The 13,861-nt window shown below is 35.4% G+C and overlaps 1 protein-coding gene across 1 annotated transcript in view; it reads right to left on the reverse strand.

The window, feature by feature from the left end:
* Positions 1–471: 471 nt before the first annotated feature.
* The window catches only part of BCHE (butyrylcholinesterase), a 62,880-nt gene continuing 49,490 nt past the window's right edge, over positions 472–13,861 (reverse strand). Inside the window, exons 3-4 of the mRNA XM_034998430.1 lie at positions 7,556–7,722; positions 472–860 (exon numbers count right to left, since the gene is read on the reverse strand). Coding sequence (XP_034854321.1) covers positions 736–860; positions 7,556–7,722 — 292 coding nt within the window. The 3' untranslated portion in view covers positions 472–735. The remainder of the gene's footprint in view (positions 861–7,555; positions 7,723–13,861) is intronic.

Here is a 13,861-nt window from a genome sequence, read left to right on the forward strand (position 1 = left end):
TACAGGAAGAGTAATTTACAGATGTACACCTTTGGGAGAGTCAGGGAGTGAGGGCTGAGGAAGGGCAAGAGTTGAAAGAATGAAGACAGGAGTTTGAGGACTAGGAATGTACATATTTAAAAAAAAATAAAAACAGAAATAATTATATTCTTTTACATTTTGTCTCTTGGGAGCAACATTTTGTTGTAGTCATTAGGTGTTTCAAAGTGACCAAGCCTTTTACTTTAAGATTCCCTCTTGCCTTCATATAAAAAACAAAGGGAACCAATTATTTTCTGTTTGTTTTAATATCCCATGTTGACATTAAATTCATAAATTACTTATAGTATTGTAAATTAGTGTCCAGTGTTTCAAGACCTAGTTCCTTTTAAAAAGATACCTTTTTATGAGTGGTAATGAAAATACACAACTAAAAGTAGAATACGGGTATTTTTAAGGAGAAAAATTCATAAAGTTACTCAGGAAAGAGAGTTTGAAGCTGCAAATCATTTTAATATGCATATAATTAATTGTCAAACTTTATATTGTGAAATTTAATTAAATGTGTTCTAGACATTTGGGTTTTGAAATGCTAGGTACAATACTAAGTGGAAGATGTGAGGAATCGATACTATCCTTCTGGCATTTTTGTTTCAACTGTATAATAGCTTTCTTACTGGGTATGTAAGAGAGCTACTGATATTTTTACCTTGATCTACAGGAAAATGAACATTCTATAAAGGGTAAATCTATTAATTAGAGACCCGCACAGCTTTCTTTCTTGCTAGTATAATCGTTAAATTGATTTTTCCAGTCCATCATGTAATTGTTCCAGCGATAGAATCCTGCTCTCCATTCTCGTTCTGCTTCATCAATGTTTCCTGTAAAACATGGAATAAGTTGTATTAATCTAAATTTTTTTTGTATTAATCTAAATTTTAATCTGTTTACATTAATTGAAAAATAATTTTGATCACAGATGCCATTTTCTCCAAGTTCACTGCACAGTAATTTTTAATTTTTCATTATTTATTATCAGCTTCTTTCACTACCTGGAAAGCTTTTAATAGAATTTTATACATTATATGAAAATGCAAATTATATATATGTATAAATTGCATATACCATAAAAATATGAAAATAAATCAATATATTACATCTAATTATATCATATAACATATATTTACTTAAGTTTCTAAGAAGATATATAGATATTATCTTTTCCTGAACTCCTATGCATAACAGAAATCTTATTTAATGCATCTCATTTACATATATAATTATATAGCAGGCTTACTTCTGATGAAAATATTTATATATATTTATTAATGCCTAAGGGTAACTTTGTAATTGACACTCCATGTAAATTTTACTCTCACTCTGTATCGGTGTACTTTAATTCCAAACAATGCATAATCATTGAAAGCAGTTAATGGAAGCTACTACATGAAAGCAGTTTATTAATTGCTTTGCAAATTAGAAAGATGACTAAGACAATCTCTGCTTTCCAGTAGTTTGCAAAATGTATGCATGTGTCAGAGGAGGGGAGTGTTTATGCCAGAAGCAATGTGAGGCAATGAACCAAAAATGGTCTATGTACTACAAACACCTTGAAATTCTGATTTATTTGAGAATGTATTACACTAAAGAGTAAGGTTTGTGAAGAACAGAAACTCTTAAATTACAAACCTCTAAAATCATGTATCTATGTTCCTAATATAAATACATATGATAAAGCTAGAAGATGGTTTAAATTATTTAAGTCTATTAGTATTTTCCACATTTGTAGTTCTCTTCTTAAACTTTTAGGATGCTGTGCTCTAGTCACTGAGTTAAAAAACAACATTTTACATTATTTCAGCTATCCTGAAAATAAGGACTTGACAGTTTTTTTAAATATATACTTTACAGTTAGGAATTTTTAAATTAATTATAATTCTATAAGATACTAATTTGGAGAAGATAGTTCATGTGATCTTACTACTTTATACATGAAAACGTGTCTTCTTTTCATTCATACTATTAACAATGGAGCACATTCAGTGATTCATTTTTAGTTTATATGAAAATCAAAATATTTAAAACATTTATACAGCTATTAAAATATCCCCTGTAATTTAGGATATATGTAAGTTTGAAATGTTCATACTGCTTGGACTTTGGACAAATATTTGAGAACATATACAAAAATGTCCCATTTTAAAAATGGCTTTTAGAAGGTCAATGACTGTAATTATTTTCTGAATACTAGAACTTTTCTAAAAAACATTAGATGTGAAAGACATTAAATATCACACCAAATGATGTACTCTTTTGGTATCTTTTCATAATTAAATGCTTTTTTAAATGTTATGCCAAGTAAGGGCTCTAAAGTTCAGAAAGAACAAACTTTCTGATATAACAAGTAAGTGATGGTACTCTACCACTTACCCCATGAATTTTAATACTCAGAGAAGAGGTCTTAGATTTGATTTTCCTTTCTTGTGCATAGAATGATACCAAATTCATTGATTCATATAAATGTAAATTTATTTCCTTGTGTATCATAATCAAACACTATACAATTTAGTGTATTGAAATACTTTGCTTTTTAGTGTACAAATGCTTTGTAGACCTGAGTAATTTTTTTCTTTAATAATGCTGAACTTTGATTGAGATAGTAAAATATGAAACATTTGATTATTTTCCAATACAACCCAGAACTGAATATACCATAGTGAAAAGATAACAAAAATTTTGAGTCCCATGACATAAATCAAAGTCAAACTTAGAAGTTTTTTTTTTTTTTTCTTCCCCCTACTTCTTTTTCTCCGAACTGGAATACTACTTAAGTGAATATAGACTTATTATCTGTGAGATGTAGATCTATTTGTTTTGTAGTTAACAAGGTACTACAAAGTGAAAAAAAGGACATTATATATAGGCTTTGGAGTGACATGGGTTAAATTCCAGCTTGACCACTTACTATATTAGTGACATAGAAAAAATTCTTAACTTTTGAAATTAGTTTTCCAACTATAAATGGGGTGGGTGATCACTATTTTGCAGTGCTACTGTGAAGGATAAATCAACTGGTGTGTATATTACGAAATCAAGCTCTATACACCTATTGGGAACTCCACTAATGAATTTACTGTTCTCTTACAAAAATTTATTCTTAACTTTGCTCCCTATTGAATCCATGTACAGCTAGATCGATACCAGTAGTTCATAAATATATTGACACAACTTTTCAGGACTTTTGTGATCTTTGATTTGTCCACATTGTTGGCTCATTTGGAAAAAAGAAAAAGTCAAGCTTTCTTCCCAACAGAAAGAATAATACTAATAAGGCTACTTTTTGTCTTGTCGATGAAAAAAGAGTAAGAACAATATTTCACCAGAGCAGAGTCTATTTAATCAAGTCTGAGGCGTTGAGAAAGAATACAGGAGAAGTGAGTCTACTCAAAATTATTCATGGGGTAAAGTTAGAAGAAAAGATTAAATTGGATATTGAATTGTGTTAATCATTATAATAAAAAAATAATTCATGTACTCTGAGATTTCGTTGAAAATCTCTTTTGTTCCCATTACTTGCTTATTTTCCTGTTTGTTACACAATTATTAAAGTTTCCGAGGAATGCATAATTCCTTATGGGGCAGATCAGAATCCCATTAGTTGTCCTGTTACGATTCTGAGTATGGGATGAGAGTGAACTACAACTACTACTGTAGAGTGAACTACTCTAAACTCAGGTGAAGCCTGGTGAAGACCACATACAAGTGTACCCATTCCACCGCACTTCTCTGTATTGGGCTTTGCAGATACTGCATTTTTTTATAAATTGAAAGTTGGTGGCCACCCCACATCAAGTAAGTCTATCCACATGATTTTTCTGACAGCATTTGCTCACTTCATATCTCTGTGTCACATTTTGGTAATTCTTGCAGTATTTCAGTCTTTTCATTTATTATATTTGAATTGCTGCAATCTCCTGATAAAACTTTAAAGGATGAAGAGTTGCTTCCTTTGGACAAACAATGAAAGTGGTTTCTTGAGCTGGAAACTACTCTTGGTGAATATGCTGTGAAGATTGTTGAAATGCCAACAGAGAATTTAAAATATTACATAAACTCTGTTGATAAAGCAGAAGTAGAGTTTAAAAGGATTGACCCCAGTTTTGAAAGAAGTTCTACTGTGGCTCAAATGCTATCAAACAGTATCACATGCCACAGAAAAATCATTTGTGAAAGGAAGAGTCACTCAATGTGTGAATTTCATTGTTGTCTTATTTGAATAAATTGCCATAGCCACCTCAGCCTCCAGCAAACATCAGCCCTGATCAGTCGGCAGCCATGAACATTTGAGGCAAGATCCTCCACCGGCAAAAAGATTATGACTCACTGAAAGCTCAGATGATGGTTAGTGTTTTTAGCAATAGATGTGTTCAAAATTAAGATGTGTTCATTATTTTTTTAGACATAATGCTGCTACACACTTAATAGACTATAGCATCATGTAAATATAACCTTTATATGCATTGGGAAACCAAAAAATTCATTGACTCAGGATATTGTGACACTTGCGTTAACTGTGGCGGTCTGGAACCAAACTGGCAATGTCTTCAATGTATGCCTGTATTTTTAAGATGAAACAAAGCAAAAACTACTGGATCTAATATTTTTCTTCATTGGGAGGATTTGAAGGTCAAAGTAAATTTACTCTTCCACTTTTAGTGAGAAATACTGATATCTTATTGACATTGAATGGGTCATTTCTTTCTTTTTCTTTCTTTTTCAAACAATTGTGAAATATTTTGTTCAGTTACATTTTCTAGTGAAAATTTTGAGTTTGAGAACATTTAAAACAAATATTGCACATTTTATTTCCTGCAGGTGCACACACTAATAGCCCAGGCATATGCTGAAGTATAGTCTAAATGTTAAGTGCCAGAATTCCTGTGTTTAAACAGGTCTTAAGGATCATTTTATTTGAGAACATTTATTGTGCAAATATAAACTACTGCTCAAGTGGTACTTATAAAAGCTCATTGGGTTTCCATCATGAGTGAGGTAAACATTTCTACTTTTAAGAAACCCAGTCAATAATTTTCCTTTACATGTAGAGCTGCTTTTTTTTTTTTTAAAGATTTTATTTATTTATTTGAGAGAGAGAATGAGAGACAAGAGAGCACGTGAGGGAAGAGGGCAGAGGGAGAAGCAGGCTCCCTGCTGAGCAGGGAGCCCATGTGGGACTCGATCCCGGGACTCCAGGATCATGACCTGAGCCGAAGGCAGTCGCTTAACCAACTGAGCCACCCAGGTGCCCGTAGAGCTGCTTTTTTAAAAAACATAGTATTTCCATAGGAACTTCAGCCCAGGTCATGTGAATAACCCCAATTTTCAAAATATCGAATACTGAAATGTGTGAGGTTTTGCACCTTGAAATACACAAAATATGGTAAGAACATGTGTTCTTAATCTTTTTAATCCCCTACATTATTCATTTGCTAAATCTAGAAACATATAACTTCAAACTGGTTCTGTTTAAATGTAAAACATTTTTGATTATTAATGAGGATATTGATGTTACAACAATCTCTTTTTTTTGTAAAGATTTTATTTATTTATATGACAGAGAGAGACACAGCGAGAGAGGGAACACAAGCAGGCGGAGTGGGAGAGGGAGAAGCAGGCTTCCCGCAGAGCAGGGAGCCCGATGTAGGGCTCCATCCCAGGACCCTGGGATCATGACCTGAGCCAAGACAGATGCTTAACGACTGAGCCACCAGGCTCCCCGTGTTACAACAATCCTATCATGCATTTACTTTACATTTTATAAAATATATTTAATATAATCTTTTGGGGGGGAATTATCTGAAAAAAATGCTAAAGCATAAAATTATGTTTTTAAGGTGCTTTGGAACAATCCCAGAGCACGGTACTAATTCAGAGCCAGGCCTGCTATTTCCATACAGCTCAGTGTTGCTCAAACTAGAAAGTGATTCCTCACTGCATAGGAAGGCATGGCAGCTAGCCAAAAACTTAGGAGTTTGTTTATTCAACATGCTTTTTGGCAGTTGAGTATTTAGAGATAGAGATTATGAAGTACATCTTCAAAAACTGCTGATACTTAAATTTTATTCTATCAACAAAGAAATAGCAACAGACCACAGAAGCTCAAACCAGAACAGGTCAGTTTGGCTTGTAATAAGTTAGTCATTTAAAATCCTCCCCACCCCTTCTCATTGTCCCTCAATTACGACCTTCTCATTTAAAGATATTTTAAGTAAAGATTAAGAACGTGTAGTCTGTGTTATGTTAAATGGTACCTCTTTTGGTCTCTTGGCAGATTAAACACATTACCTCATTGTTATTCACACCCCGAGGACACAAGGGCAGCTCTGTAGCTTTGCCAAGGGATGAAGAAACCCATCTCTGGGTGTATATTATGTCACAGAACATTTGGTAATACACAGAGCAGTGGTATATCAGAAACATCTCCCAAACAGATGGAGTAGATAATTATAATTTTGGTGAGTAATGTCTGATAATTAAAAAGCATATTAAACAATCAAAAACAGCTCTAAGATGCCCATGTTTGCCTGAAACTAACCCCCAACCTCTCTAAACAGGAAACTAAAGCATCTACTCTATTGTAATATCTAACATGGCCCCCAAATTACAGAGTATTATGATGAACAGAGTGGTAAAGTCTAAGGAAACTGTGCAGCAATATATCTGATGGTTGAAAGTCAATTACTTTTACTTGAAAAATCAAGGTCTGAGGAGTCACATGGATTAGAAACAGCTGGGCATTTTAAAACTGGCAAGTGAATGAGATATGTATGTCATTTTCCTCACAGAAGAGGCGATCATTCAAGCTGCTCCTTCAAGTTAATTTAAATATTTTCTTACTAATGAATTTTGAAGTAACACTAAAATTTGAACCAATCTTCCTAGTATTTCCTTATATAAACTTAAGGAATCCCTTCCTAAAGATTAGTTAACTAAACTACTGTCTGTTTATTGGATTGTGTTATATATGTATGTGCTCATGAGCTCATGTGCTCTAAGCTCAAAATATTTAGAAATATTTGGATTGTGTTTTTAAATATTTAAATTCTGGAGTATTTTTCCTCCCTTAGAAATCAAGAGTTCTATTTATCAATAAATTTGTTTTTACCTCCTTTGAGTATAAATTATATTCATTCTATATTTTATTAGTTATATTTTTAGTTCTATACATTGCTTATTTTATGTTTATTTATTCATTTATCCATTAATTAACTCCACAAAGATGAGCTGAATAGGCAAGTAGTGCCCTATTTTAGTTCCATTATGAGGTTTTATGTTCCTCTAAGGGAAAATCTCTACTTCAGTTTCTTTATTTTACTACTAAAGTGCTGCTCATGTAGTAAGCCCTCAAATATCTAAACTTGCTGGAAGAAAAGTTGTGAAAGTAATGTATTTACTGGAATCAAGTAATTGTAAATTCACAGATTAACACCATCACTGTGCCTTGGATAGGCTACCTTTTCTCCCTTTTACATAATCCACAACCAATTATTTGACCAAATACTAGAAAAACACACACCTGTCATTTCCAAGACTTTGGGAAAAAATAGTGTCCAGAATCGGCATTGTTGAGCATGTAGTTTAGCGTATACTCTTGGTGACTCTGTATTCAAGGTTAAATACTTTTGGTCTGTGTTTTTGAAGGCAGGCCATCTTGTGCTGTTGTTCTGGTTTCCATCTGGATTTCTAAAAAATTAAAGAGAGACATTATAGTTCTACTGAAATCATTGTTAAAGAGAATAGTGTGCTCAAAAACCAACAACAGCTTTTAAATGTCAGAAAAAAATGTGGATTTGTTTTGATGATGTCAAGTAAAAATGAACTGGGTGGAATATTTTCAGCAACTTGAAATGCTAAATTAAAAGTGTAGGAATTAAAATTTAAAGAAAAACTTTTACATGCATTTCTGCTTAATATAAAGGGAGAAAACGTATTTTTATTTCAAGAATGCTAATGTTTTCTTCACACTTAAACATGCTCGAAGGAGCAATGTTCCTTTTGTCTCCTTTTCTTCCTTTACCTCAGACTCAATCTTCTCCCAGTGAACATTAGTACATTTCTGCTCAGTATCTTGCATCATGTCATTCTATTTGTTCTTGTCATTACTGCCTGAGTCTGTGACTGATTACACATCCTATTATGCAATAACTTCATTACTGTAGTCAACTTCCTTCGGTCTCACTTTTAAGTTGATCTTACATTCTTGTAGATCTGCTCACCGATGAAAAATGTTTCAATAATTCCCCAACAGGTTCAGATAAATTTAACAAACATGGTGCCACCCATATTTCCAAGCTTACTCTCACTTAGTCTTCCCATGAGCTAACCAACAGGAATTAGAGGCAATTTCTGAGGAATTCCCTCCTCTATTTCACCCCCTTGCCTTTGTCCCAGCTGTCAAGTTTGGAATCCCTTCATTTCCCAAGGGCATGGGCTAGGACAATTCAGATTCCCTTTCTCATCTTCTCTTTTTGTGCTGATATTTCCCATATCTTTCACTGTGATTTTTACATCAATAACAGTTGATTCTATTTTTTTAGAAATGTATAGCTGGGGGTTTGTTTACACCTTTGTAGCACTCAGTAATATGGTCTTAACTAGATCACACAAACACAAACTCAAAGAGTAAACATTTTGCAAGTGGCTCCAAGTTGTCACTGGTGATTCTATAGATTTCCCTTTAATATTTTTTTTATTTTTTTATTTTTATGTTAATCCCCATACATTACATCATTAGTCTTTGATGTAGTGTTCCATGATTCATTGTTTCTGCATAAACCCAGTGCTCCATGCAGAACGTGCCCTCCTCAATACCCATCACCAGGCTAAGCCATCCTCCCACCCCCCTCCCCTCTAGAACCCTCAGTTTGTTTTTCAGAGTCCATCTTCTCTCATGGTTTGTCTACCCCTCCAGTTTCCCCCCCTTCATTCTTCCCCTCTTGCTACCTTCTTCTTCTTCTTTTTTTTTCTTAACATATATTGCATTATTTGTTTCAGAGGTACAGATCTGAGATTCAACAGTCTTGCACAATTCACAGCGCTTACCAGAGCACACACCCTCCCCAGTGTCTATCACCCAGTCACCCCATCCCTCCCACCCCACCCCCGTCCCTTTAATATATTTTTATGCTATGATTATGAGATAGACATTGCTCTAGGATCTGGAAATACAAATAAACATGGGAAATATAGTTTCCCCCAGGGAATTTACAAGGAAGACCATTCATGAAAAAAAAGAACCAATATATGGTAGCCTAAACCAAACATAAACAAAGGGACACAAATTGTCAGAAGAGGGAATAATCACTACATGTTTGAAAAGAAATTACCTGAAAGAAAGAGCTTCTAGCTGAAGTAAGGAGAGTAAATAAGGAACTAAACCAGAAAGTGAAATTGGGAAAGCTAGAGAAAGGGAACAGAATTGGGGTGCCTGTGTGGCTCAGTTGATTAAGCAACTACCTTTGGCTCAGGTCATGATCCCAGAGTCCCGGGATTGAGTCCTGCATGGGGCACCCTACTCAGCAGGGAGTCTGCTTCTCCCTCTGGCCCTCCCCCTTCTTGTTCTCTCTCTCAAATAAATAAATACAATCTTTAAAAAAAGAAAGGGGACAGAAATAACATTGTTCTAAATAATGAGTGTTCAGGGCGCCTGGGTGGCTCAGTCGCTAAGCGTCTGCCTTCGGCTCAGGTCATGATCCCAGGGTCCTGGGATCGAGCCCCTCATCGGGCTCCCTGCTCGATGGGAGGCCTGCTTCTCCCTCACCTGCTCCCCCTGCTTGTGTTCCCTCTCTTGCTGTGTCTCTCTCTGTCAAATAAATAAATAAAATCTTTAAAAATAAATAAATAAATAAATAATGAGTGTTCATCTTAGGTCAAAACACAATGAAAAAACTAGTTTTCTTGGAATACAGGATAGAGGAGATCCTATTAGAGTGATAGCTTTAGGATATTAGTGTTAATCACATTAAGATCTGACAGCCTAGGAAAATGGCTTAGACTGTTACTGTAGGCCTTTACTACTCTTGAGGGATTTTTGACTAAATGGCTTATTTTGAACATAACATTTTAGAAATATTGACCTGGAGGCTATCCAGAATAACCAAGAAATTTATAAAGTAGTCACAGGTACTTCTATCATAAACAAAGACTAAAGTGATAAGGATAAGTAATTCATTCCTCTCTCTTGGATTCATTCCACCTTAATTAAAATCATGTAAGAAAACTCCAGTTGAACTTTTCTAAAAGTTCAGTGCGCAAATTTCTTCATCATTCAAATAGCTCTGTAGGTTGGTAACAAATAGAAAGTTGGGAGCAGGGACAGCAGTACAAGATTTCTTTTGGCCACAAGCTGTGAACCCAGTAGATTTTGGAAAGAGAAGCAGGCATTCACTGAGCATGGTTGTCTAGAGCAGATTTTGCCATCAAGAACTTGTATCCTTTTATCATAGAAGCAGACATATTCAACCATGAATTCAGGAGCTTTGGAGATAAATAGTTTCTTGAGGGACTAGTTGATTTTATGTAGGAATTGGATGATTAAAAAGAATTATTAATAACCAGAGTTATTCAAGGTAAACCAATATCATAACAGGATTGAAACCTCCTGCTTCAGGGTATTATTTGAGAGACATCATGAGGAAAATTTCTCCAGATCACAGATGGCACACTTGTCTAGGTGAATTATGTAGTCTTTTCCCTTTCTTTTAAAGGTTTAGAAACTTACAAGTACAGCTGCTGGAGGCTGGATATTAAACCAGGAGAACAATTGGTCTGATTCGGTACGGCAATTCTTATGTTCCTAAATTGCCCACTTTCCTTCTAATTCCACTCTAATTAACTTATGGCACCATTTTAACTGCTCATTCATTTCTGGCTTCTGCAAATGGTGACTTGAACAAAGCTGCCTCGTACTTGAGTTCAAGAGCAAAGCCCTACTGGCACTGCCCATGTTCATTTGATAAGCTTTGTCCTATGAAATAGCTCATGACATTCCAAAATGCAATCCAGAGATAATAAAATTCCTTTGCCTATGGGTATAGATACAGTTTTCAAAAAGTGATTGAAATAGCTATTGAAGTGATGGAGCATTTTACTGTATAATCTGAAGGAATCTTCAAAGAATTTAAAACTTAACAAGAGATATAATTCTCTTTCTATCTGTATCAATTAAAGACTGTGAAATACAACACATTTTCCAGATATGCAATTCTGAAACACTATATAATTTTAATCTCAGAATTATAAGGTATATTTAAACATCTTGGCTCTTGTTATTTTTCAAAAGTATTTCCTGTTCTCATCACAAAATGAAGACTTTGAAGCAATAATACCTAAAATTTTCCATGAAATAGAAAAATCTCTGCTCTATTTTTACTGTGAGATTTGTGTTCTACTTTGTGGTATACAGAAGTGGTCTAAAGATCATCCATCATTACACTTTTCCTTTTATGTAGGTTTGAAAAGTTTAAGACATAGCTTATTTAACCAAAAAGGCAGAATATTTTCCTAACATCTGTATTTCAGAAAATTACTGCTTGTCATTGATATTTGAGCACAGATTTGAGATCTTATTTTATGAACAGATTTATAAAAAACACATTAATTGACTCAGGATGCCTGATATGAAGAAGTAGTAAGCATTCAGCTCCATGCGTCAAGTTTTCTTGGGATTGTAAATCCCAGGATTGCCCATCAATCCTAACATAGGAATTAAGATTATTTTTGATTAAGAATTCAGAGACAGTGATGTCTAAGAAAGCTATACAATGATTTTAAAGTGAATATATTTCAGTGTGCCTTACAATCTAATAAAATAAAGCCATAATTAGTAGTTGTAAATTGGAAGGCTAGCTGAAATATTCTACTGTCCTGAGAGGGCAAAGGGAATACAGATTATGTTGGATAATTTCTTAGATATACAAATATTCATAGATTTATTTATTCATTTATTTTTTTTAAGTTTTTTTATTTATTTGACAGAGAGAGACACAACGAGAGAGGAAACACAAGCAGGGGGAGTGGGAGAGGGAGAAGCAGGCCTCCCGCCGAGCAGGGAGCCTGATGCGGGGCTCGATCCCAGGACCCTGGGATCACAACCTGAGCCGAAGGCAGATGCTTAACGACTGAGCCACCTAGGCACCCCAAATATTCATAGATCTATATTCTATGTCAAGTCACTTGAATAAAATTGTATTTTAATTTAAGGAATAGAGGAGCTATAAGAGAATGTGAATTTAGCAAAACAAAATTCATCTATTCATTCAACAAGTATTACTTGAGTGCATACTATGTCAGGCTTATTTAAGTCACAGAAAATCAACAAAGACAAAAATAGAAATTTTTGCCTATTGCAGTTTTCTTACTTTGAGGAAGAGAGACAATAAATAAGACAAAGAAGGAAAATATATAATAGCTGCTAGAGAGGGGACAGTGGTGAAGGAGTGTGTAATCATGAATTTCATTGGCCTTTGTCCATAATTCCTGCAAGGTAACCTCTAAATCTTTGGAATTTTGCACTGTACCTGTTTATGCTAACAAGGTGACTCACGGTGGGCACCTGATGGCTTTTACTTAAGGTCTGACTAAGGGTGGGCCTGCTCACACTGATAATCTTGTGGAAGGAAGGCCATGCCAGAAAGACCAACCATGTGATTAGAAGGGTGGGGCTTTGGGGCACCTGGGTGGCTCAGTCGTTAAGCGTCTGCCTTCGGCTCAGGTCATGATCCCAGGGCCCTGTGATCGAGCCCCGCATCGGGCTCCCTGCTTAGTGGGAAACCTGCTTCTCCCTCTCCCACTTCCCTTGCTTGTGTTCCCTCTCTGGCTGTGTCTCTTTCTGTCAAATAAATAAATAAAATCTTTAAAAAAAAAAAAAAAGAAGAAGGGTGGGACTTTGAGTCAGGTGATAACCTGACCTCCAGGAAGGGGAGTGGTGTAAAGATTGAGTTCAACCACAAAGGCTAATAAATTAATCGATTATGCTTATATAATGAAACTACAATAACACTCTGGATCTCAAGCTCAGGTGAGTTTCCTTGGGCTAGCAATACTCCATGTGCACATTGCCATAATTAATGCCTTGAAGGTAATGCGTCTCTGAGGTTACAGAAGCGTTACCTTTGGAATCCTGTGAGTATCAGATCCTGTTTATGTATCTCTTCTTTTGATGGGTTCTTTCTTTTTTTTTTTTTAAGATTTTATTTATTTATTTTTGTGAGAGAGAGCATGAGTATGGGGAGGGGCACAGGGAGAGGAGGCTCCCCACTGAGGAAGGAGCCTGATGTGGGACTCGATCCCAGGATCCTGGAATCATGACCTGAGCCGAAGGCAGACACTTAATTGACTGAGCCACCCAGGCACCCAGACGGGTTCTGATACATATATTCTTTTATTATATAAAAATTGCAATTGTATTTATAGCACCCTCCTGAGTTCTGTGAGTTATTCGAGGGCATGATTAAATCTGAGGAAGTCCTTAGGGATCTCAAATTTGTAGCCAGCTAGTCTGAAGTGAGGGTGACCCTGGTGACCTTGAACTTGCAACTGGTGTCAGAAATCTTGAGCCAACTTTGGGGCACCTGGGTGGCTCAGTCAGTTAAGTGTCTGACTCTTGGTTTTGGCTCAGGTCATCAAGCCCCATGTCGGGCTCGGCACTCAGCGTGGAGTCTGCTTGTCTTTCTCCCTCTGTTCCTCCTCCTGTCCTCTCTCTCTTTCCCCCTCTCTCTCTCATGAATAAATAAACTTTTTTTTTTTTTTTAAAGAAAGAAATCTTGAGCCAACTTGGAAATCTGAAGGCCTGAGCCCTTAACCTTGATTTTGGCTACCTCTG

This window comes from Mirounga leonina, unplaced genomic scaffold (genome assembly GCF_011800145.1).
Source record: "Mirounga leonina isolate KUSES-001 unplaced genomic scaffold, KU_Mleo_1.0 Mir_115, whole genome shotgun sequence".
Lineage (NCBI taxonomy): Eukaryota > Metazoa > Chordata > Mammalia > Carnivora > Phocidae > Mirounga > Mirounga leonina.